The 22,960-nt window shown below is 38.7% G+C and overlaps 1 protein-coding gene across 2 annotated transcripts in view; it reads left to right on the top strand.

Moving 5' to 3' along the window:
- slc19a1 (solute carrier family 19 member 1) overlaps window positions 1-22,960 on the top strand; it is a 49,804-nt gene that overhangs the window by 5,645 nt on the left and 21,199 nt on the right. For both annotated transcript variants that reach the window (XR_007935682.1, XM_028807554.2), the window contains exon 3: window positions 19,110-19,869. Coding sequence is in view for 1 of the 2 variants with exons in the window: in XM_028807554.2 (XP_028663387.1) it covers window positions 19,110-19,869 (760 nt within the window). In the remaining variant the exon portion in view is untranslated. The remainder of the gene's footprint in view (window positions 1-19,109; window positions 19,870-22,960) is intronic.

The raw sequence follows: 22,960 nt of genomic DNA, 5'->3' as shown, positions 1-22,960 counted from the left end.
TATTACTCCTCCCTGACATACTCCAGTAATCTGTGAATTTATGATTATTGCCCCATTGATAGTACTTACATCAATTGTAATGTATCATGTATTTCAGTGAATAACGTACATTTGTATATACAAGGTTTAAATTGCTTTTTTCATTATTATGTATATAGTTTTATTTAAAAAAAAAAGATGTGTTCTAAAGTAGTTCAGTAAATTGTATATAATGATGAGATTTTTTAATCTTTTACACATTTTGTTTGCTTTATTTATATAATATTTATTGTGTGATAATTTTGTTTTTTTGTTAATTTTATATTTTTCTTATTAAATATTTCACCTGTATGCTGTATTGGACCATTAACAAGTTCTGTAGAATTATTTTCATGTGTGTAGTGAAATCCTGTCCATTGTCGGGAATTGTTACTTTTCTCATGTGTATGTATATATACACGTACATGCGTGTGTGTGTGTGTGTATATATATATATATATATATAATATATATTATTTTTCTATATATATAATATATATGATACACAGTACTGTGCAAAAGTTTTAGGCAGGTGTGAAAAAATGCTGTAAACAAAGAATGCTTTCAGAAATATAAATAATGTTTATTGTTATCAATTTACAAAATGCAAAGTGAGCAAACAAAAGAAAAATCTAAATCAAATCAATATTTGGTGTTACTGCCTTTTTCCTTCAAACCAGCATCAATTCTTATAAGTACACTTGCACAAAGTCAGGGATTTTGTAGGATTATAGTCAGGTGTATGATCAACCAATGATACCAAACAGGTGCTAATGATCATCAATGTCACCTGTAGGTTGAAACACAGTCATTAACTGAAACAGAAACAGCTGTGTAGGAGGCTTAAAACTGGGTGAGGAACAGCCAAACTTTGCTACCAAGGTGAGGTTGTGGAAGACAGTTTCATGTCATGGCAAGATTGAGCACAGCAACAAGACACAAGGTAATTATACTGCATCAGCAAGTTCTCTCCCAGACAAAGATTTCAAAGCAGACTGGGGTTTCAAGATGTGCTGTTCAAGCTCTTTTGAAGAAGCACAAACAAACGGGTAACGTTGAGGATCGTAGACGCAGTGGTTGGCCAAGGAAACTTAGTGCAGCAGATGAAAGACACATCAAGCTTATTACTGTTGAAATCGGAAGATGTCCAGCAGTGCCATCAGCTCAGAACTGGCAGAAACCAGTGGGACCCTAGTACACCCATCTACTGTCCGGAGAAGTCTGGCCAGAAGTGGTCTTCATGGAAGAGTTGCAGTCAAAAAAGCCATACCTCCGACGTGGAAACAAGGCCAAGCGACTCAAGTATGCACGAAAACATAGGAACTGGGGTGTAGAGAAATGGCAGCAGGTGCTCTGGACTGATGAGTCAAAATTTGAAATATTTGGCTATAGCAGAAGTAGTTTGGTCGAAGGGCTGGAGAGCGGTACAATAATGAGTGTCTGCAGGCAACAGTAAAGCATGGTGGAGGTTACTTGAACATTTGGGGCTGCATTTCTGCAAATGGAGTTGGAGATTTGGTCAGGATTAATGGTGTTCTCAATGCTGAGAAATACAGGCGGATACTTATCCATCAAGCAATACCATCAGGGAGGCATATGATTGGCCCCAAATTTATTCTGCAGCAGGACAACGACCCCAAACATACAGCCAAAGTCATTAAGAACTATCTTCAGCGTAAAGAAGAACAAGAAGTCCTGGAAGTGATGGTATGGCCCCCACAGAGCCCTGATCTCAACATCATCGAATGTGTCTGGGATTACATGAAGAGACAGAAGGATGTGAGGAAGCCTACATCCACAGAAGACCTGTGGTTAGTTCTCCAAGATGTTTGGAACAACCTACGAGCCGAGTTCCTTCAAAAACTAGCAAGTGTACCTAGAAGAATTGATGCTGTTTTGAAGGCAAAGGGAGGTCATACCAAATATTGATTTGATTTAGATTTCTCTTTTGTTCATTCACTGCATTTTGTTGATTGATGAAAATAAATGAATAACACTTACATTTTTGAAAGCATTCTTTCACACCTGCCTAAAACTTTTGCACAGTACTGTGTATATATATAAAATATGCATTTTAAATGAAACAACTCGGATGCAGTTGAAGTGCACACTTTCAGCTTTAATTCAGTGGGATGAACAAAATGATTGCATAAAAATGTGAGGCAACTAAAGCATTTTTTTAACACAATCCCTTCATTTCAGGAGCTCAAAAGTAATTGGACAATTGACTCAAAGGCTATTTCATGGGCAGGTGTGGGCAAGTCCGTCGTTATGTCATTATCAATTAAGCAGATAAAAGGCCTGGAGTTGATTTGAAGTGTGGTGCTTGCATGTGGAAGATTTTGCTGTGAACAGACAACATGCGGTCAAAGGAGCTCTCCATGCAGGTAAAAGAAGCCATCCTTAAGCTGCGAAAACAGAAAAAACCCATCGGAGAAATTGCTACAATATTATGAGTGGAAAAATCTACAGTTTGGTACATCCTGAGAAAGAAAGCAAGCACTGGTGAACTCAGCAACGCAAAAAGACCTGAACATCCACGGAAAACAACAGTAGTAGATGATCGCAGAATCATTTCCATGGTGAAGAGAAACCCCTTCACAACAGCCAAACAAGTGAACAACACTCTCCAGGGGGTAGGCGTATCGATATCCAAGTCTTCCATAAAGAGAAGACTGCATGAAAGTAAATACAGAGGGTGCACTGCAAGGTGCAAGCCACTCATAAGCCTCAAGAATAGAAAGGCTAGATTGGACTTTGCTAAAGAACATCTAAAAAAGCCAGCACAGTTCTTGGTTTCATCTGTCCAAAGAATGTTTTTCCAGATCAACCTCTACCAGAATGATGGCAAGAAAAAAGTATGGAGAAGGCGTGGAACAGCTCATTATCCAAAGCATACCACATCATCTATAAAACACGGTGGAGGTAGTGTGATGGCTTGGGCGTGAATGGCTGCCAGTGGCACTGGGACACTAGTGTTTATTGATGATGTGACACAGGACAGAAGGAGCCGAATGAATTCTGAGGTGTTCAGAGACGTACTCTCTGCTCAAATCCAGCTAAATGCAGTCAAATTGATTGGGCGGCGTTTCATGATACAGATGGACAATGACCCATAACATACAGCCAAAGCAACCCAGGAGTTTATTAAAGCAAAGAAGTGGAAAATTCTTGAATGGCCAAGTCAGCCACCTGATCTTAACCCAATTGAGCATGCATTTCACTTGTTGAAGACTAAACGTCGGACAGAAAGGCCCACAAACAAACAGCAACTGAAAGCCGCTGCAGTAAAGGCCTTTTCAGAGCATTAAAAGGAGGAAACCCAGCATCTGGTGATGTCCATGAGTTCAAGACTTCAGGCTGTCATTGCCAGCAAAGGGTTTTCAACCAAGTATTAGAAATGAACATTTTATTTCCACTTATTTAATTTGTCCAATTACTTTTAAGCCCCTGAAATGAAGGGATTGTGTTAAAAAAATGCTTTAGTTGCCTCACATTTTTATGCAATCATTTTGTTCACCCACTGAATTAAAACTGAAAGTGTGCACTTCAACTGCATCCGAGTTGTTTCATTTAAAACTCATTGTGGTAATGTACAGAACCAAAATTAGAAAAAAGTTGTCTCTGTCCAAATATTTATGGACATCACTGTATATTTGGAGGTTTGGCTACATGCTAAGGAGATTCTGTCGGATCATCTACTGTTTTTCTGCCTCTGGCGAGCTACTTGTTATTTTAGTTGCAATGCACATCGATCATTTAAAAGCCTGTACAGCAGCTGTCCTTTTGCCACTTTGCATCTATGCCGCTCGCATTGTGAAGAGGGGGTGGGGGGTGGGGGGGGGGGGGGTTTGGCGGTTTTGGGGGAGTGCTGAACGCATGCTAAGAAGAAGCAGTCGGATCATCTGCCAGCTTTCTGCTGCTGGCAAGCTGCGTATTCTGCTTGTTGTTGTTTTAAGAGCTGGGAGCACATGATGTCTGTCTGCCAAAAGCATTCCAACAACTGCTTGGTTAGATGTCCGTGAACTTGTTTTAAATGTTGTCTCACAGCCTTGTCTCTGACATTAAAGTGTCACTCGCGGGACGTCAAATTGTCTTCCGAGAAGATCACATCTTGTCTCCCTAGTGTCTCTCCCAGGATTTTTTTTTTATTATATAGTGTTTGTGTATGTATAGACATTCATATAGAGTTAATTATCTATTTTTAAGAACCTGAATGTTTGGGGAAAAAAAAAAGTGATACTGGTTTGGTACAAGTTATATAATAATCATACTTTGAGAAACATTTTGTAAAAATAAGGCAAATAAAAAACACTATTACTAAAAGTGGTTAATGTTGGGGCTGTAGATCAGTAGTTATAATCTTCCTTTTTGTACCATATAGGTTTCCTATAAAAACACATTAAGAGATTTATTTGAAATGAAAAGTTGCATATTTTTCTTTTGTGCTTATAAACCTAATATTACAGTTTTACTTCTAACTAGTACAAGCATGCGTTAGAACAACTGTGATATGAACAGGCCATTCAGCCTAACAAGCTCGTTAATCGTATTTATTTATACATGATTCCTTAGAACACTTTTCTCTTGCCTGGCAGCTCTATCCTTAGCATCCTTCTCTCTATATACTCCGCATCTCTTCTCTGCACATGTCCAAACCAACGCAATCTCGCCAGACTTTGTCTCCCAACTATCCAACTTGAGCACACCCTCTAATGTTCTCATTTCTAATCCTTTTCATCCTTGTCACACCCAGTTCAAATCTTAGCATCTTTAACTCTTTTTACCTCCAGCTCTGTCTCCTGCTTTCTGGTCATTGCCACCGTCTCCAACCCATATAACACAGCTGGTTCCACTACCGTCCTGTAGACCTTCCCTTTCTCTCTTGCTGATATCCGTCTGTCACAAGTCACTCCTGACACTCTTCTGCACCTATTCCACCCTGCCTGCACTCTCTCTTTCACCTCTCTTCCACAATCCCTATTACTTTGTACTGTTGATCCCAAGTATTTAAACTCATCAACCTTCGCCAAGTCTACTCCTTGCATCCTCACCATTCCACTGACCTCCCTCTCATTTACACACGTTTTCTATCTTATTCCTACTGACCTTCAATCCTCTCCTCTCTAGGGTCTCCTCAACCTGTTCCCAACTATCGCTACAGATCATAATGTCATCAGCAAACATCATAGTCCATGGGGACTCCTGTCTAATCTCGTCTGTCAACCTGTCCATCACCATTGCAAATAAGAAAGGGCTCAGAGCCGATCCCTGATGTAATCCCACCTCCACCTTGAATGCATCCGTCACTCCTACCGCAGACCTCACCACGGTCACACTTCCCTTCACTTCGTATATATCCTTTACAACTCTTACATACTTCTCTGCCACTCCTGACTTCCTCATTCAATACCACAACTCCTCTCGAGGCACCCTGTCATATGCTTTCTCCAGGTCCACAAAGACGCAATGCAACTCCTTCTGGCCTTCTTTATACTTCTCCCATCAACACCCTCAGAGCAAACATCGCATCTGTGGTGCTCTTTCTTGGCATAAAACCATACTGCTGCTCACTGATCATCACCTCACGTCTTAACCTAGCTTCTACTACTCTTTCCCATAACTTCATGCTGTGGCTCATCAATTTTATCTCCCTGTAGTTATAACAATCCAGCACATCCCCCCTTATTCTTAAATATCGGCACCAGGACATTTCTTCTCCATTCCTCAGGCATCCTCTCACTTTCCAAGATTCTGGTTAAATACTCCACTGCCATCTCTCCTAAACACCTCCATACTTCCACAGGTATGTCATCTGGACCAACGGCTTTTCGATTCTACATCCTCTTCATAGCTGTTCTCACTTCCTCCTTGCTAAACCATTGCACTTCCTGATTCACTATCTCCACATCATCCAACCTCTTCTCTCTCATTTTCTTCATTCATCAGCCACTCAAAGTACTCTTTCCATCTGCTCAACACACTCTCCTCACTTGTGAGTACGTTTCCATCTTTATCCTTTATCACCCTAACCTGCTGCACATCTTTCCCAGCTCGGTCCCTCTGTCTAGCCAATCGGTACAGGTCTTTTTCTCCCTCCTTAGTGTCCAACCGCTCATACAACTCATGATACACCTTTTCTTTAGCCTTCACCACCTCTCTCTTCACCTTGTGCCTTATCTTCTTGTACTCTTGTCTACTTTCTGCATCTCTCTGACTATCCCACTTCTTCTTTGCCATCCTCTTCCTCTGTGTACTCTCCTGTACTTCCCCATTCCACCACCAGGTGTCCTTTTCCTCCTTCCTCTGTCCAGATGTCACACCAAGCACCCTTCTTGCTGTCACCCTTACTACATCTGCTGTCATTTCCTGACTGTCTGGTAATTCTTCACTACCACCCAGTGCCTGTCTCACCTTCTCCCTAAACTAAACCTTGCAGTCTTCCTTTTTCAACTTCCATCATTTGATCCTCGGCTCTGCCCTCACTCTCTTCCTCTTCTTGATCTTCAACGTCTTATTCTACAGACCACCATCCTGTGCTGCTTAACTACACTTTCCCCTGCCACCAATTTGCAGTCTTCAATCTCCTTCAGATTGACTCTTCTGCATAGGATGTAATCTGCCTGTGTACATCTTCCTCCACTCTTGTACGTAACCCTATGTTCCTCCCTGTTCTTAAAATATGTATTCACCATAGCCATGTTCATCCTTTTGGCAAAATCCACTATCCTCTGACCTTCTTCGTTCCTCTCCTTGACACCATACCTACCCATCACCTCCTCGTCTCCTCTGTTCCCTTCACCAACATGTCCATTGAAATCCGCTCCAATCACCACTTTCTGTCCCTTGGGTACACTGTTCATCACTTCAACCAACTCACTCCAAAAATCTTCTTTCTCATCCATTGCACACCCAACTTGCGGGGAATATGCACTAACAACATTCATCATCACACCTCCAATTTCCAGCTTCATAATCATTACTCTGTCTGACACTCTTTTCAACTCCAAAACACTCTTGACATACTGTTCCTTCAGAATAACCCCTACTCCATTTCTCCTCCTATCCACACCATGATAGAACAATTTGAATCCACCTCTGATTCACCTGGCCTTACTCCCCTTACATTTAGTCTCTTGCACGCACAATATATCAACCTTCCTTCTCTCCATCATCTGCTAACTCTCCCCTTACCAATCATACTGCCAACATTCAAAGTTCCTACCCTTAGTTCCACTCTCTTTACCTTACTCCTCTCCTCCAGCCCCCGGACACGTCTCCCCCATCTTCTTCTCCTTTTTATTCTTCTTCTTCGGCCAACAGTAGCCCAATTTCTGCCAGCACCCTGTTGGCTAACAGTACTGGTGGTCGTGGTTGTTGTTAACCTGGGGCTCGACCGATCCAGTATGGAAATTTGTATTGTTGTCCGCATTTTGATTTGGCAAAAGTTTACGCCAGATGCCCTTCCTGACGTAACCCCTCCCCATTTATCCAGGTTTGGGATCGGCACAAAGAAACACACTGGTTTGTGCATCCCCTGTGGCTGGGTTTTGTAAATAACACGTGAAATTAGCATTTCACATCAAGTTGCTATTTCTAAACTGAATGATTTAATTCTATCAAAAGCTGACAAATCAGATTGTTTTCTTGATTTCTTTTAAAACCTCACTGGTGATAACTATAGTGATTGCCTTAATTCAGCCTATGTTCATGCATTTTGATCTCACAGTAAAATGCTTTTTGTGTGACATATTTTGTTTGCTAACATAATGGGGATGGATGTTATCCTTTAATATGCTGATTTTATTTCTTATTGAATAATCATACCTTTCCTGAATGTTACAAAACGTCCATAGTGGTCCTGTTTTTTCAATATTGTTATCCAGTATAATCTGCCAACTAATCAAATTAATCATTTACTTGGTCATTGATTGTTAGAATATTTTGTCCTTTTAACAGTGTTGCTCAACATTGTTATCTGTTCAGCAAAACTTCTACAATGTTAAACTGAAAAGGTGGTAAGCCATTTTCATAAAAATGTTTATGGTGAGCTTATGCTGAAATAACTAAAGGAAATGAAGTGAAAGGAAATAAAACAATTTCATAAATACAGTATAACCTTATTAAAAGAAATGGCTTTAGTGTATGTAGAAACTTTATTTTAACTTTTAAAGGTTTGCTTTCATTTAACATTGATGGCAGCACAATTTGCATGTTAACTATCTATGCACTTATTTTACTTACCAGCTTATCAAGTTTAACCAGTGTCTATCCTAGCAGTCTTGGGCATAGTGCTAGCCTTTTGCGAGGCACACTTGTTGACACACACTCTCACTCTTACTTAGGGTAATTGACCTTTAGGATGTTTGTGGAAATCGCCATAAGTGAGGCAGCCATTATTAATTAAAAATCAAAAATTTTCTTATTCCAGTATTCAACTTCATTGGGACAAGAGCAAGGCAGAAACCAAACCTGAGCAGGGTGCCATTTGTCTGCTAATGAATAAAGTTAAATGTACAAAAATAAAACCCCAAAACCTGCAACATGCAAGTCTTGAGCAGAAAAAAAATAAATAAAAATGGAGATTTTAGAGTTCTGTGCAGCCATGGTTGCTGCAGATTAACTGTTTAATTTCTATTCCTGCACCCCTGTTTCTGTATACCATTTGTTATACTCAAGTATAGTACAATTTAGAATTATAGATAAAAATATATCTAATATATTACTAAGAACTGCTATATCACAGGATCAAAAATTAAGGATTTTAGCAAAGAAATTTTAGTGAATATACTCACTCTACTGTACCTAAAGCACAAAGAAATAATCATATTTTGTTTACAAAGAGTTTTTTTTTCTTTTTTTTACATTAAGGTGTTAAGTAAAATCTGAAAATCCTTTTTTTTTTTTTTTTTTTTTTTGAAAATTTCAGTTTCTTGATGGGAAGGCTATACCACCACAGCCAGGAAGCAACAAGGATGATATTGTGGTTTTGGTTCCTGTTATGCATCACCCTGCAGCCTAAATTACCTTCAGTACCCTGTAACCATATAATTCAGGGTTAAAAAAAAAAATGGGTTCAGCATTAGTGAAAGTCACTCCAGTTTTTTTTGCAAATTTAGCACTTCTTAAATGTTTTTCTGCCTTCCTGCCCCGAAACAGACAGACGCAGACACAAGTCTTGCCATACCACACACCTTTATTATAGTGGGGAAGCACTTTTCTTTCACTCTCCACAGTAGCACAGTTCCCACACACCTAAGCACAATGCAGCAGAGTCTTTTCTTCCTTTTCCCTTCCACATTCCACCTCCACTCCTCCTCTGGCAAGCTTTGTCCTCTTCCTCACGATTCTGGCTCCCCAAGTGAAGTGAGGCAGCTCCTTTATTCTGCTCCTGGGAGTGCTCAAGATGTTTCATTAGCTGGATCTAGAATCACTCCCAGGTGTGGTGAAAGCTGAATGTAGCAGGGCTCTGACACCCCCACAGCTCCCCCAGGCGGCATCCACCCAACCCAGCAGGGCTGCAGCAAACTGACAGAAAGCCCTGTGGGAATCTGAGGTACCACTGCAAGACTGGGGGCTGCCATCTAGCGCTCCGGGGGAGACAGTGTCCTGTGCACATCTGCTCCCCCAGTCCTTCCAGTTTATTGGTCTCCTGGCAGGGAAAGGACCACAACCATCCATCACAACATCCAGAGTCACTACTTATTCTTTGAGGTTGCATGCCCTCTGATGTAAAATGTTGATGTCAAATATGAAGGATGTTACTTAAATAAAGTTTAAATTTTGTGTGCGTTAAAAAATGTCATTTTTGAATATATTCAGCTTTCCCAGGAGTAAATACATTGCCTAAAAAGTATTGTATGCTTTAATATACATAAATACAGTATTTAATCCTTATTTGAAAGGTGCTATAATATAATAGTATGGGTTTACAATTTGTACTTGCTCAATAAAAACTGTAATTTTCAGGGAGTACTTTTTTTTTCTTTATTCTTCCAATAAACTGATTACATTGGAACCTGTGTATCAATTTTATACAAATAGTAACTCAAAAGAGCTTAGAACAGGAGGCTGATGACAATGTGAAAAATGGGGATTGTAAAGCAGTTTCAATAGAATTTTTAAGTATTGCAAGGTGTTATTTCCAGATAGGAAAAATCAAGAATTAGAAATCTTCCACGAGTAGACTAACCCCAAATTGTTCAAAAAAGCCTTCAACAAGGTCTACATCAAAATATCTAAAGGCAGCTTTTTCCATAATTGTTGAGGAGCATTAGAACTTGGGAACACCAGGGAAAAGTCATTTGAAAAAACATGGTATAGAAACCGGTTAGAAATCATCTCATCTCCATGGCACTTGCAAAAATAGTGAAGTAAGGGCAAATCTGCATCCAAAACTCAAAAGAAAATCCACAACAGAATGATAAATAAATGAGAGTTTTAGAATGGCTTGAGTCAAAGTCTTGTGCTAACATTCTAAGGAAATTAAGTGGACTTTGCAATAGTCAGGGGTGTCTAACTCCGATCGTGAAGGGCTTCAGGTTTTAATTAGCAGTCAATATGTTGATGATTTCCTGTATGTCATTCAGAACCATTATACATGTACTTTATATTTTTTTTCTGGGCTGCTTTAATACCATGTGCGTGCATAGTCATGGACTTCTAAAGTCTGTTCACAGTTAACAAGACTGTTGATACAAGCAGTTCAATATCCATTAACTGTGATAAATCTGTATATACATAATAAACAAAGGTAAAATCTTAAAAAACACATTGGTTGTAATTTGTCAAATGAAATATATACTGCATTCAGAAACAAAGCAGTAGGAATCAATTCAGTGACTCTGGTCATATTAGCAGTCCCAAAGGAGTAGCAAATCCACTGATGCAGAGTCACATTATGTGTAACTATTAAATTATATGGGTTCTTGGTGCCAACGTTCTGCCATAACACAATTTCCAAAAATATTAATTTTGTTTCTCAGAGAACACCATCAAAATGTTTTGTGGACCAGAACTGAAATATTTCTGTAATCATTTATTTTTCTATTATTGATCTTGTACAGTGGACATGGGTGCGCATAGGATTGAGCTAGCTGCTCATCTGCTAGCTTGCTTTGCTCATTATTTCTTGGCTGCAGGTTAAGGATGAAAAAAAACAGTTAAGGATTTTTAATCTTTAAAAGCAAGGCAAACAAATTTCATGCAAAAGAAAATTGCTCCATTATTAGTCATAACTGGTTATTATCTAATAAACTACCTGAATGAAAACCTGTACCTTCTGCAGTCCCCTAATATCTGTTAAACATACATTTTACATGCACAAAAGCATTAAAACATCACACAATTGAAGCACTTTTGCATGGAAGAGCGAGTTTTTCTCTAAGCTGATGTAAGCTGCTACTGGAATCTTACAAGAAATACTTTAATGTGAATGGGGCAACAACAGGTATTGTAGCTAGTGCAAGTTTCTATTGATTTGCATTGAAAAATGTACCACCATTTTTAGGGAGTGTATTTGAGTTCTCACAGATGTGCGTATGCATTTTTTTTATTCAGTAATGTCTTGTAATGCACAACATGTGGCCTGAAGCTCCAAGTGGAATAGTATGGTGAAGGCAGAGTGGTGGCTCTGAGGCTAGGGATCTGCACTGACAAATCGAAAGGTTGCCGGTTCGGATCGCGTAAATGCCAATAGGGACTCTGCTCTGTTGGGACCTTGAGCAAGGCCCTTAATCTGCAATTGCTGAGCGCTTTGAGTAGTAAGAAAAGTGCTATATAAATGCAAATAATTATTATTAAGGTCTCGAGTTTTAGACAGCTGTCCGCATAATGACAATACACTGGTGGCAACTTTTTTTCCAGTTTTAATCTGTACTTTAATTCAAACACAAGGCTTTTAATTTTTTGTCTAGATTGTTGTACTTGAAGCAGAATATTATGTAAGTGCTGCAATGCAGCATTTAAACCGTGTAAATATCTTGTCGTTTTTTGTACCATTTCCGTCATTTTTATTTCCTGTGTGATATATAAGCCTGAATATACAGTAGATGGTTTTCTGGTTGAAGTCTAAGCACCCCCTTTGCATTATTTACTATGAATTATACTATATATACCTGTGGTTATGGAGATTTAACACATTGCAATATTCCATTGATCTTGTATGTATTATCTGTCTATGCTAAATACAATGCATATTGCACAGCAGTAAAATGCAATTTGGGAAATAAAGAACAACTATTTTGTGTTTTTACTATTTTTATTTATTTTATACCTGTTGCCATTCTTGTTTTCTATTACAGTAACAACTTCTTACCAGGTAGGTATAAGTAAAGGCACATATATTGGTACGTTTGAAAATTTATACTGCTTTTTGATATCTGTAGCACACTCTTATATAATTATATCCATCCATCCATCCATGCATCCATTTTCCATCCCGCTGAATCCGAACACAGGGTGACGGGGGTCTGCTGGAGCCAATCCCAGCCAACACAGGGCACAAGGCAGGAACCAATCCCGGGCAGGGTACCAACTCACTGCAGGACACACACAAACACAAGCACACACTAGGGCCAATTTAGAATCTCCAATCCACTTAACCTGCATGTCTTTGGACTATGGGAGGAAACCGGAGCGCCCGGAGGAAACCCACGCAGACACGGGGAGAACATGCAAACTCCACGCAGGGAGGACCTGGGAAGCAAACCCAGGTCTCCTAATTGCGAGGCAGCAGCGCTACCCACTGCGCCACCGTGCCACCCATATAATTATATTGTAAATACATTTAACAAGTTATTTAGATTTTATAATTTGTGCTTTTCTTGAGCACATGAAATAGTCACACAACCTCTCAATATATCGTCTTAGGTTGTATAGTAACATGTTCAAAGGAAAATCTGCAATAAAATATATCAGTTGATTATTATGATTTTTATTTTTTTATTAAAGTTTTGTAGTAAGACCCATGCCACTTGATAAGAATCATAAAAGAACATGATTTACACACAAAATTATAAAACGTATAATTGTAACATGACACTTTTACATTTACTTTGTGTCCTAAGCGAAAGAGATTTGAGTTAAAACTTGAACCTTTAATTTCCAGTTCAACTTGTTTGGCTTGCGAGAATAAGATTTAAACAGCTGCTATATTCTGTACACTGCTTCTTATGTCTGTAATTGATGGTAATGGTTGTAAATAATACCTCTGTAAACTATTATCTGCTTGTTTACTGTTTTGTAAAACTGCCTTTCAACTGGCTTGTGATCAGGCAGAGTTAAAAATAAAGGATAATTCAAAATGCTTTTCCATTTTATATGTGTCTCGTGAGCTTTAAGAATGGTATTTGCAGTACAGGTTAAGTGCATGTAGGTAAATGCCTATTCTTTAAAGAAACTGAGAACAGCAAATATTTGTAAGGAATGACTATATTGCAGTAGCTGTGTTAATGATAAACTTTTTTTATACCATAGACAATATTTGAGCAATAGTCACTTTATGACACACATTCTGTATTGTAAGCATTACATGTTCAGTTACTTTTTAAAGACAAAATCAATTCCTTTGGTTTTATAGAGACTAAAAAAAATTTAGGCTTACTTAACACAAAAAAGTTGTACTCCTTTTTCATCTATACATATAAAACGCCTGTCTGTTGCATGATTACACACAAACTACTTGGGCTAGCACCTTGATCTTGATTGAAAGCATATGATCTGATACATTCTGGTAATTCAAAAAATTTTAGGCACCTGCAACCTCAGCAAACTGACCTGTACTCGTGGGTTTCATAAGTGATCGGGAAGTGAAGTGACATGGCAGAAGGAAAAAACTCCAGAACAATCTGGTAAGCATTAAGCAAGTTGCAGATGATGTGATGAATAATGCCATAATAGGTAGAAGAGCAGCACTGCCATCTACTGAGCATCCAGTGTAGGATACAGAATTTAGAAACAAACAAGATGGAAAAATGGATGAGACTTGAGGTCTCTGTGTTTCACTAGTAGTGTGTGTATATGTATATGTATGTATATATATAATATATATATATATATATATATATATATATATATATTGTTAATGTTTTTATATAGTTGACTTTAACATGTACAGTTTCACAGTGCACAAAATCACATTTAATAAAGCACAAAGATGCACACTTTCGATTGTGTTTATTAGTAATGTAAGTGTAGTAAATGGCAAATGTCTTGAATCCCCACTTGGGACTCTTTCTGTTGTTAGCTGGTCTATCTTAATCAACCTACAGTGCAAAAATCCTACCTGTTTAAAAATGGCATTTATTCAAATCAAAAGGAAACCAATGCTTTCATCTATATATATATATATATATATATATATATATATATATATATATATATATATATATATTATAAAAGTTCACCAAGTCCATGGCAAGCAAGACAGAACCACGCCCACCAACTCACAGAACCCCGCCCACCAAAAATTCACTAAGCAGCCGACCATGACACGCAAGACAGAGCCACGCCTGCCAACTCACAGAGCCCCACCCACCAACTCTAAGACCATGGGATACACACGACAGAGCCCCGCCCGCCAACTCTAACCTTCCTCCTGAGTCCACCCTCGCTCTCGAGGCAGGCACACTCGCCAAACAACGCCTCAGTTGCTTTCGTCTCTGCTACAGTCCACATGCACCTCTGAGCCACGTTGACTTTTCATTAATCTTTTCGGTTCCGGCTGCTTTTCTGTATATAATCCACCAAGTCGCTCGACCATGGGATATGCACGCACGCAATGCAGCGCCCCGCCCGCCAACTCTAACCCTCCTCCAGCATCATGGGATACGCACTACAGAGCCCCGCCATGGCTCCTCGATGTTGGAGACGGGGAAAAATGGAACACCTGTGACATTGCCTTCACATTGTTTTCCTTTTATTTCTGATCCCGTTCAACAACTATATGGTGACATCGACTTCTCAACTGTCACTTTGGAACAACTCAGCACGCGAGCTATATTAAGCGTCACCAACGAAGACTCGCTACAACTTAATGAACAAGTGCTGAAACGTATCCCTACCGACGAAGTGACTTTCACCAGCATTGACTCCATCGTCACAGACGATCCTGCAGATCAAATTTCATTCCCCGAAGAATTTCTTAATAGTCTTACTCCCACTGGCATGCCTCTGCATAAACTCAAAATTAAAATTGGTTCAGTCATTATGCTTCTCAGAAACCTCCTGCCAGCAATTTCTGGTTAGATTGGCCTTTGCAATGACAATTAATAAGGCACAGGGCCAAACTTTCAAAATGATATGCCTGTATCTGCCAAAACCAGTTTTCAGTCACGGACAATTGTATGTTGCTCTCTCCAGAGTTCCATCTTTTCATTCACTTACAGTCATATCCTCAAACCCACCCCATTTGGACAACTGTGTCTTTCAGGAAGTGTTCACCCATCAATAAATAATTATGCGGCGTATGCTACGCCGCGGGTTGGCTAGTAGCTAAATATTTTTTCACTTGTATGATCAGCAGGTTGTCTCACCCTGTGGTAAGAAATCATGTGATCTGTGACTCAAGACACTTGACAAATTATATAGTTAAAGATTATGTACATGATGTATATACAAGGTGAGTCAAAATGAAGTACCACATTTCTCAGTGTCATTATGTGAGGAAGAGGCAGCCCAGTGGGTTTGGGTGGTGGTCCTTTGATAGGTGAACCCTTGTAGTTTTCAGTCTGCAACATGTGTTGTTCCATTGTGCACCATGCTTTCATTGTCAAAGCGTTCTTCAAAAACAACGAATCCATCATCACTATGCAACGTACCTTCTGAGCGCACTTAAGCATTCCTCATAACGGTGACGTCCCAGAACAATTCTTCAGTGGGTGGCTAAATATACAGACCGGTATAATTTTGAACAGAAAATCTCCAGGCCATCATCAGACTTTACAAACACCTGAAAACATCCAAGCTGATAGGGCATCAAATTTGCCATCTCCTTGATGTTATAGTGCGCAAACATGCTTCTGCCTTAGGAATTTCCAACATGTCTTTGAGGAAGATTTTGCATGAGGACCTTAATTTTCATCCATATAAAATGATGGCAGTGCAGGAGCTCACTGATAGAGACTGGGAGAGCCATAGAGAGTTGTGCACAAACATTCTGCAAACCATTCATCAAGATGTCATCGTCATGTGCAGCCAACGAGGCACATTTCCATTTGAATGGTTGCGTAAATAAGTAAAACTTTTGCTATTGGACTGAAGCAAACCTTCGTGAACTTCATCAGAGACCCCTGCACAGTGAGCGTGTTACAGTTTGATGCACCATTGCAGAATTTGGCATTGTAGGCTCTTACTTTTTTGAGGAGGGGGTAGCAATGGTCACTGTCACTCAAAAACGTTACATTGAAATGCTACAGAACTTTTTGCAGCCCCAAATGGAAGAAATGGATGTGGTGGATGCCTGGTTTGAACAGGATGGACCAACAGCTCATATGATGTGGAGATTCACGCAAGGTTTGCTGGAGATGTTTTCAGGGAAGCTGATCTTGTTGCAATGTTGGGTGGCCTTCACGTTTGCCTGATCTCACTCTGTGCAGTTTTTTCTTGTGGAGCTATCTCAAGTCACAGGTATATATACACTGACCTCAAACCTTGAAGCCCTCAAGGACGCTATTCACCACGAAATCGACGCTATTCCCCTTGAAGTGGCTGAACAAATCACGAAAGTGTTCAGAAATCGTCTTGAAGAGTGTATCTCTAATGATGGCCTCCATCTTGAAGACATCATTTTTAAAACACTGAAAAAAATCTATTTTGTATACCCTTTCTTGTGTCATAATAAAATGTATATTATCTTGTTGCGTTTTTGTAGAATAAACATTTGAAATGTGGTACTTCTTTTTGGCTCACCTTGTGCAAGGTAAAAGAGAGCAATAGGTGGGTTTCACCAATGCCACATTATTTCTACATGCATGTAGCTTAGTCCAGATTTTTATTTCTCTAGTCCAAATGTGTTTGTTTTCAGTTAAATCTGTTTAGTTTAAATTAGCCTACAAAATGTTGATGCATGTAAGCAGTTATTGAATTCTAGTTTTCAGCCTTCAAATTTTTTTTTCCACTTAGCACTTTTTTGGTAACCCCATCAGCATTACATGAAAGGTAACTGAATATAGATGAGTGCCTTACTATCTGCACATTATACTACATTTTATTTTGTAGATATCACCGTTGGTATGGCAATTTATTCTGACCATTCCAATTTTTTCTGATTTTTGTAGTCCTTTTCACTTTCTTTGTCATTGAAAACACCTGAATTTTATCAGTAAGTTTGTCTGCTTTTTCTGTGACTTCATGCTTCTCTTGACTCATTTAGCCGAAGTGTATCAAGAAACGTTTCTGGGGCTCCTATATACCAAGCGCAATATGCCTGCATAATGCCTTACTGTAACTGTGACAGCCAAGTAAAACGTTTTCTTTCTTTTTGGTAATTCGGGTGTGTGTTCAAACCATATTGTGTGTGTGTTTTGTTTTATTTTGTTTGTTTGTTTATTTGAAACTCTTTTGTAAAAAGACAAATTTCCCCTGGAGACAAATAGAATTCTATCCATCCATGCTATGTTTTACAATGTGTTTTTGTCACACTTAAACTTACAAAGTTGTAATGGATTATTCAACTATTAGTGAAAATTGAGAGTCTGTGGGAGTGTCTGTCCATACACTGACCTCGCCCCTGGACCAAATACTGTTGACATATAATCCTGCTACCTGTGACCCTATAAAAGAAAAAGTAATTTTCTGAACTTGAATAGATATAGATAACTAACTGTGAGCAGTATCAAAGTTGAAGATTGTTAAGACATTGAAACTTGGTGATTCAAGATTGGAATATATTCTGTAAAACATGTCAATAAAAAAAGAAAACTATTTAGTCATAAACAGTGTAATACTAGAAATGTTTAAAATCAGACTGGGTTTGTCTTTTTTAGTGAATAAGGAACTAATAGAAGTCTTTGTCTAAAAGAAGAGCATGAAATTAAATTTAGTACATATGCATATACCTGAGATATAAATGTCCAGTGAAAAAAATGCTGCTTAATCATGTTTTTCTTCTTCAGTTAATATTATAGAGTACATATCTTGGAAGAAATGCTCAAGTTGTGTATATTAGTATTATTCATTACTTCCAGTTGCTATTGACACTTTTACTAAAATGTAATTTATTTCTTTTGTATTTTGTTTCTCTATTTGGCATAAAGCAGTCAAGTCTTAACTGAAAGTGCAATTCAAAATGTAAATGTCAAAGCCATTAAATGTTTACAGTGGTGAAAATATGATCATAATACTGTATTAAAAATGAAATATCTAAACCACTTTCCTAAGTTCCCTCCAGTTTTCCCAGCCTTTTTTCTGTTCTTTATGCTTAGATTTTTACCATCTCCAGAATGCTTATAGTAAAAAGACGACATTTGTCTCCTAGTCTTTGGGTGGTCTGAAGTAAAAAGTGGTCTTTAATTTTATTTCAATTAAATTGTTTTAATTAGTTGAATTGACTCCCACAGTCCAAAGACATACAGGTTAGGTGGATTGGTGATTCTAAATTGGCCCAAGTGTGTGCTTGGTGTGTGGGTGTGTTTGTGTGTGTCCTGCGGTGGGTTGGCACCCTGCCCGGGATTGGTTCCTGCCTTGTGCCCTGTGTTGGCTGGGATTGGCTCCAGCAGACCCCCGTGACCCTGTGTTTGGATTCAGCGGGTTGGATAATGGATGGATGGATAGTTGAATTGAAGTAACAAGATTAGTTAATTTTAATATGAGACCACTTAGTAACATAATTTTGGTTTTTCTAGCTGCATATTACAATTAACCTTTGCTTCTTTATTACCTGTTATCTATTACAAAATAGCCATCTTTGAATTTATCTTCACAAAACAGCACTTTGTTCAGGAAATATTAATGCTGTTGTTATGCTGTTTTGAGTCATAACACAGATGTCTTGCATTACTTTTTAAATTCTGTGTGTTTCAGATCAGATACTTGTACTATAGTAGTTTTAGAATATCCAACACGTTTACATTTTTTTTTTTGTTTCACTACAGGTAACCAATGAGATTACTCCTGTATTATCATACTCTTACATGGCAGTTTTGGTTCCAGTTTTTCTGCTCACAGACTTTCTTCGGTACAAACCGGTACTAATTTTGCAGAGCCTCAGCCATATTTCCATATGGTTAATCCTTCTCTTTGGCACTAATCTTTTAGAAATGCAGTTCATGGAGTTCTTCTATGGAATTACCATGGCAGCTCGGGTGGCCTACTCTTCCTACATCTTTTCACTCGTCACACCTTCATTGTACCAGCGAGTGGCAAGCTATTCCCGCTCCTCTGTTTTGATGGGAGTTTTCACTAGCTCGGTTCTGGGACAGATGTTTGTGTCCATTGGAGAATTCACATATATCAATCTTAGTAAGATATCATTGGGATTTGTGGTCTTTTCATTCCTATTGGCACTTTTTTTACCCTGGCCTAAGCGAAGCATGTTCTTCAACAGGAAAGTACTGGAGCAAAATATTGCTTTGCCTACTGAAATAGAGAAGGAAGGTTCCAACAACCTTGTGTCCTCCCCTTCCAGGACAACAGCTTCCTGGAAGAATTCTACTTTATTTGAAATGTTGAAGGAACTTGTGAATGTAGTTAGAAAACCTCAGTTACGACTGTGGTCAATTTGGTGGATCCTAAATTCAACTGGCTATTACCTGATTATATATTATGTTCAGATACTTTGGAATGAAGTGTACCCAGCCATTGAAAATAGGAAGGTTTATAATGGAGGAGTGGATGCTGCATCAACTTTACTAGGTAAGTTTTTAAAGTATAGTGAAAAATGATCAATTGTATAAAAAAAGTTCAGGAAGTCTGAGGTTGTTCTTTATTTATTGATATTTTACAAATGTATATCCTTGGATTTTCTAGGAATTATTGCTCTTCTACTCCAGTAATGCGATGTGCAGGAGTATGTCCATTGAAGGACTAGCAACCCATTTCATGTTTATTCCTGCCTTACTCATATTGCTGTTGCTTTAGTCAACACATCTTTATAATGGAAAAGACCGGTTCAGAAAGTGGATTAACACTAGAATTACCAGAGCCTACGAAAAAACTCGTAAATCCGTCCCACCTTAAATCGCGTCTTAAAGCCGTTCGCACATCTCCGCCAGAGTCTTTTGTCATCTAAATGTGATGATAAACAAAAGCTACTAGCAGCCAGCTATTCCATCCCCCCACCGACTTAGAATGAACTCCTAGCTCATGCCTTGCCTTGATTTGATTATTTGGGATTGAAGTGGAGTTTTACAGTGGAAATAATTCGAGCGTTATTTGGAATACACGCATTTCATGTGTGTTCCGTTTCTACAGTATAGTAGGCTGTGCAAACACATTTTTAAAACAGAAACGTTTTTCATATTCTAATAGTAAATGACAAAATGTAGGCATAAACTATATAACGTATGAAGCCTGAAGTCCATATATCAAAGAAACACTTTCACAAAAGGTACAAATAAGAGAACAATTGCGCTTTTCTTCAAAAATATAACTGCACAAAAAAAAAAGCCGCGTTAGCATGCCACATTGACACTCTTTGTACTACTGCTGCGGTGGCGTAATGGTATCAGCTCCTGACTGGGGATCAGAGGGTGGCGAGTTCGATCCCGCACGGCTCCACTTCGAGAAGTAACCTGCTCTTATTCTTACAATTTTAGAATAACAACATAAATTTCATTTCAGTCTGTAACAGCCGGTGTAACTTATGATACTGGTAAAGGTTAGCTTTTTTTTTTTTTTTTAATTCACTTTTCATTCTCGCAGTCGATGCATACTAACGCCCCCCCCCCCCAAAAGGGTTCTGACACATAAACGCTGCCGAAGCTGCCTTCTTCGTAGCTCACATAAAATTTTCACACCTGATCTGACACTGTTCGTTTTCAAATAATATTGCATTAGTGCGATGAAGTTTTCACATATATTGTCTCTTTCAGGTGTATAATAGAAACCACAGCATAGAGAGAAGTGAGTACATTGCTTCTTACAGGAAAAGGTGATGGAAAAAGTGCATTGGTACGAGAATGCAGTCACGAGTATTCTGCAGTCTTTATGTGAAAACAGCATAAATAATGTGAAATCATTCTCTCCTCTGCATGTCCTGGAGTACAAAAGAAACAGCATACAGCAACATGTGGGGACTGGCAGGAACACTCAATAACACTGAATAAAAAGAAAGTCAAGTGACGGTGAGATACGAAGGAAGGCAGCTTCGCCAACGTTTATGTGTCAGAACCCTTTGGGGGGGGGGGGGGCGTTAGTATGCATCGACTGCGAGAATGAAAAGTGAATTAAAAAAAAAAAAAAAGCTAACCTTTACCAGTATCATAAGTTACACCGGCTGTTACAGACTGAAATGAAGTTTATGTTGTTACTAGCAAAATACCCGCGCTTCGCAGCGGAGAAGTAGTGTGTTAAAGAGGTTTTGAAAAAAAAAGGAAACATTTTAAAAATAACGTAACATGATTGTCAATGTAATTGTGTTGTCATTGTTATGAGTGTTGCTGTGTTTTATATATATAAAATACACACACACACATATAAACATATATATATACATATACATATACACATATATATACATATGTACATATATATATATATATACATATACACATCCACATATCAACATATATATATACACATATATACACACAAACACGGTTTATGGGTGATGATTGTTTTACTCTTTTTATGTTTATTTTATTTTATTGTAGAATCAACTCCTATCTGCGCACAGCAGGGCAGCCGTGGGCGGATGCGTATGGTGTATTCACTCCATGTTATCGTGCATTGCGCTGTCAGTGGTATTTTGATAAAAGAATTTGAACAACATATAAGAAGCGTATAAATTATTAAACAGTAAAACATTAAAATTTAAGAAGTAAAGTTACATTAAGTACTACTGCAGTGCCTTCGGGTATACCTCATTTTTTGTTTGCCCATTACATGCTTAAATGTATAAATGTTTTGGTGCACCTACCCGAGAACACGCGACATATAACAGAGCGTGGGAGACGCATGGATTTTAAACACGCGTTGAGTTCATCTGCTGCTCTCCCTCGTGGAATAACTGGTAATGTTTGACTAAAATGTACAGCGAGTAAAACGACATTACCTCCTATTTTTTTTTGTACGATCTCTGAGATCTTGCTTTTTTCGGTTCAAGGCTTCATAAGCTCTTTTATGTTGTATGGTGTACTTATCCCAAACCATCATCTTTGAATGTTGCAAGACTTTCGCCTTGTATGTAGATCGGGGTAATTACATTCATTGCATTCCTAGTCTGAATCACAATGTGATTGTATGGGTGGTTACCTGGCACTGTAGGGTTGCCACCCGTCCTTTAAAATAGGGAATCGTGCCGCGTTTGAGAATGAAATTGCGCGTCCCGTTTTGAATCAATACTGGACGGGATTTATCCCGTATTTTTTTTATCATTTTTTTTTTAAAGCAGCGTCTCATGCAAATCATCCCACACGCATTTTATGAAGATGCCTCCTTTCCTAGTTTTGATTGGGTAATACTTGATGTCATCGTTAGTTTGATTGGTGTTTTTAACTGTCCAGTGAGGAGGGCGTGTCTTTTAAGTACAGTCTGCAAAGTGTTGGCACTGAGATGTGGCGTCAGCGCCATAGTTGAAGCCCCTAACGTTGCGGTCAGCAAGTCAGCTAACATCCGCCATGTGCCGTCTTTCAGTTGCGAGAAGCAGATCATAGAATGGTTGAAACTGTTGCCCCTAACGTTGCGCCACGGCGTGTGGTTTGTTTATACCTCGTGTCTTCTCATTAAACTTTTATCTCGCGAATATGTTATTGCAATCCTCAGCGGGAGCGTTTCTATAAACTTA

The sequence above is a fragment of the Erpetoichthys calabaricus genome, chromosome 8 (genome assembly GCF_900747795.2).
Source record: "Erpetoichthys calabaricus chromosome 8, fErpCal1.3, whole genome shotgun sequence".
Classification (NCBI taxonomy): Eukaryota; Metazoa; Chordata; class Cladistia; order Polypteriformes; family Polypteridae; genus Erpetoichthys; species Erpetoichthys calabaricus.
This window is presented reverse-complemented; position numbering and strand designations above follow the sequence as displayed.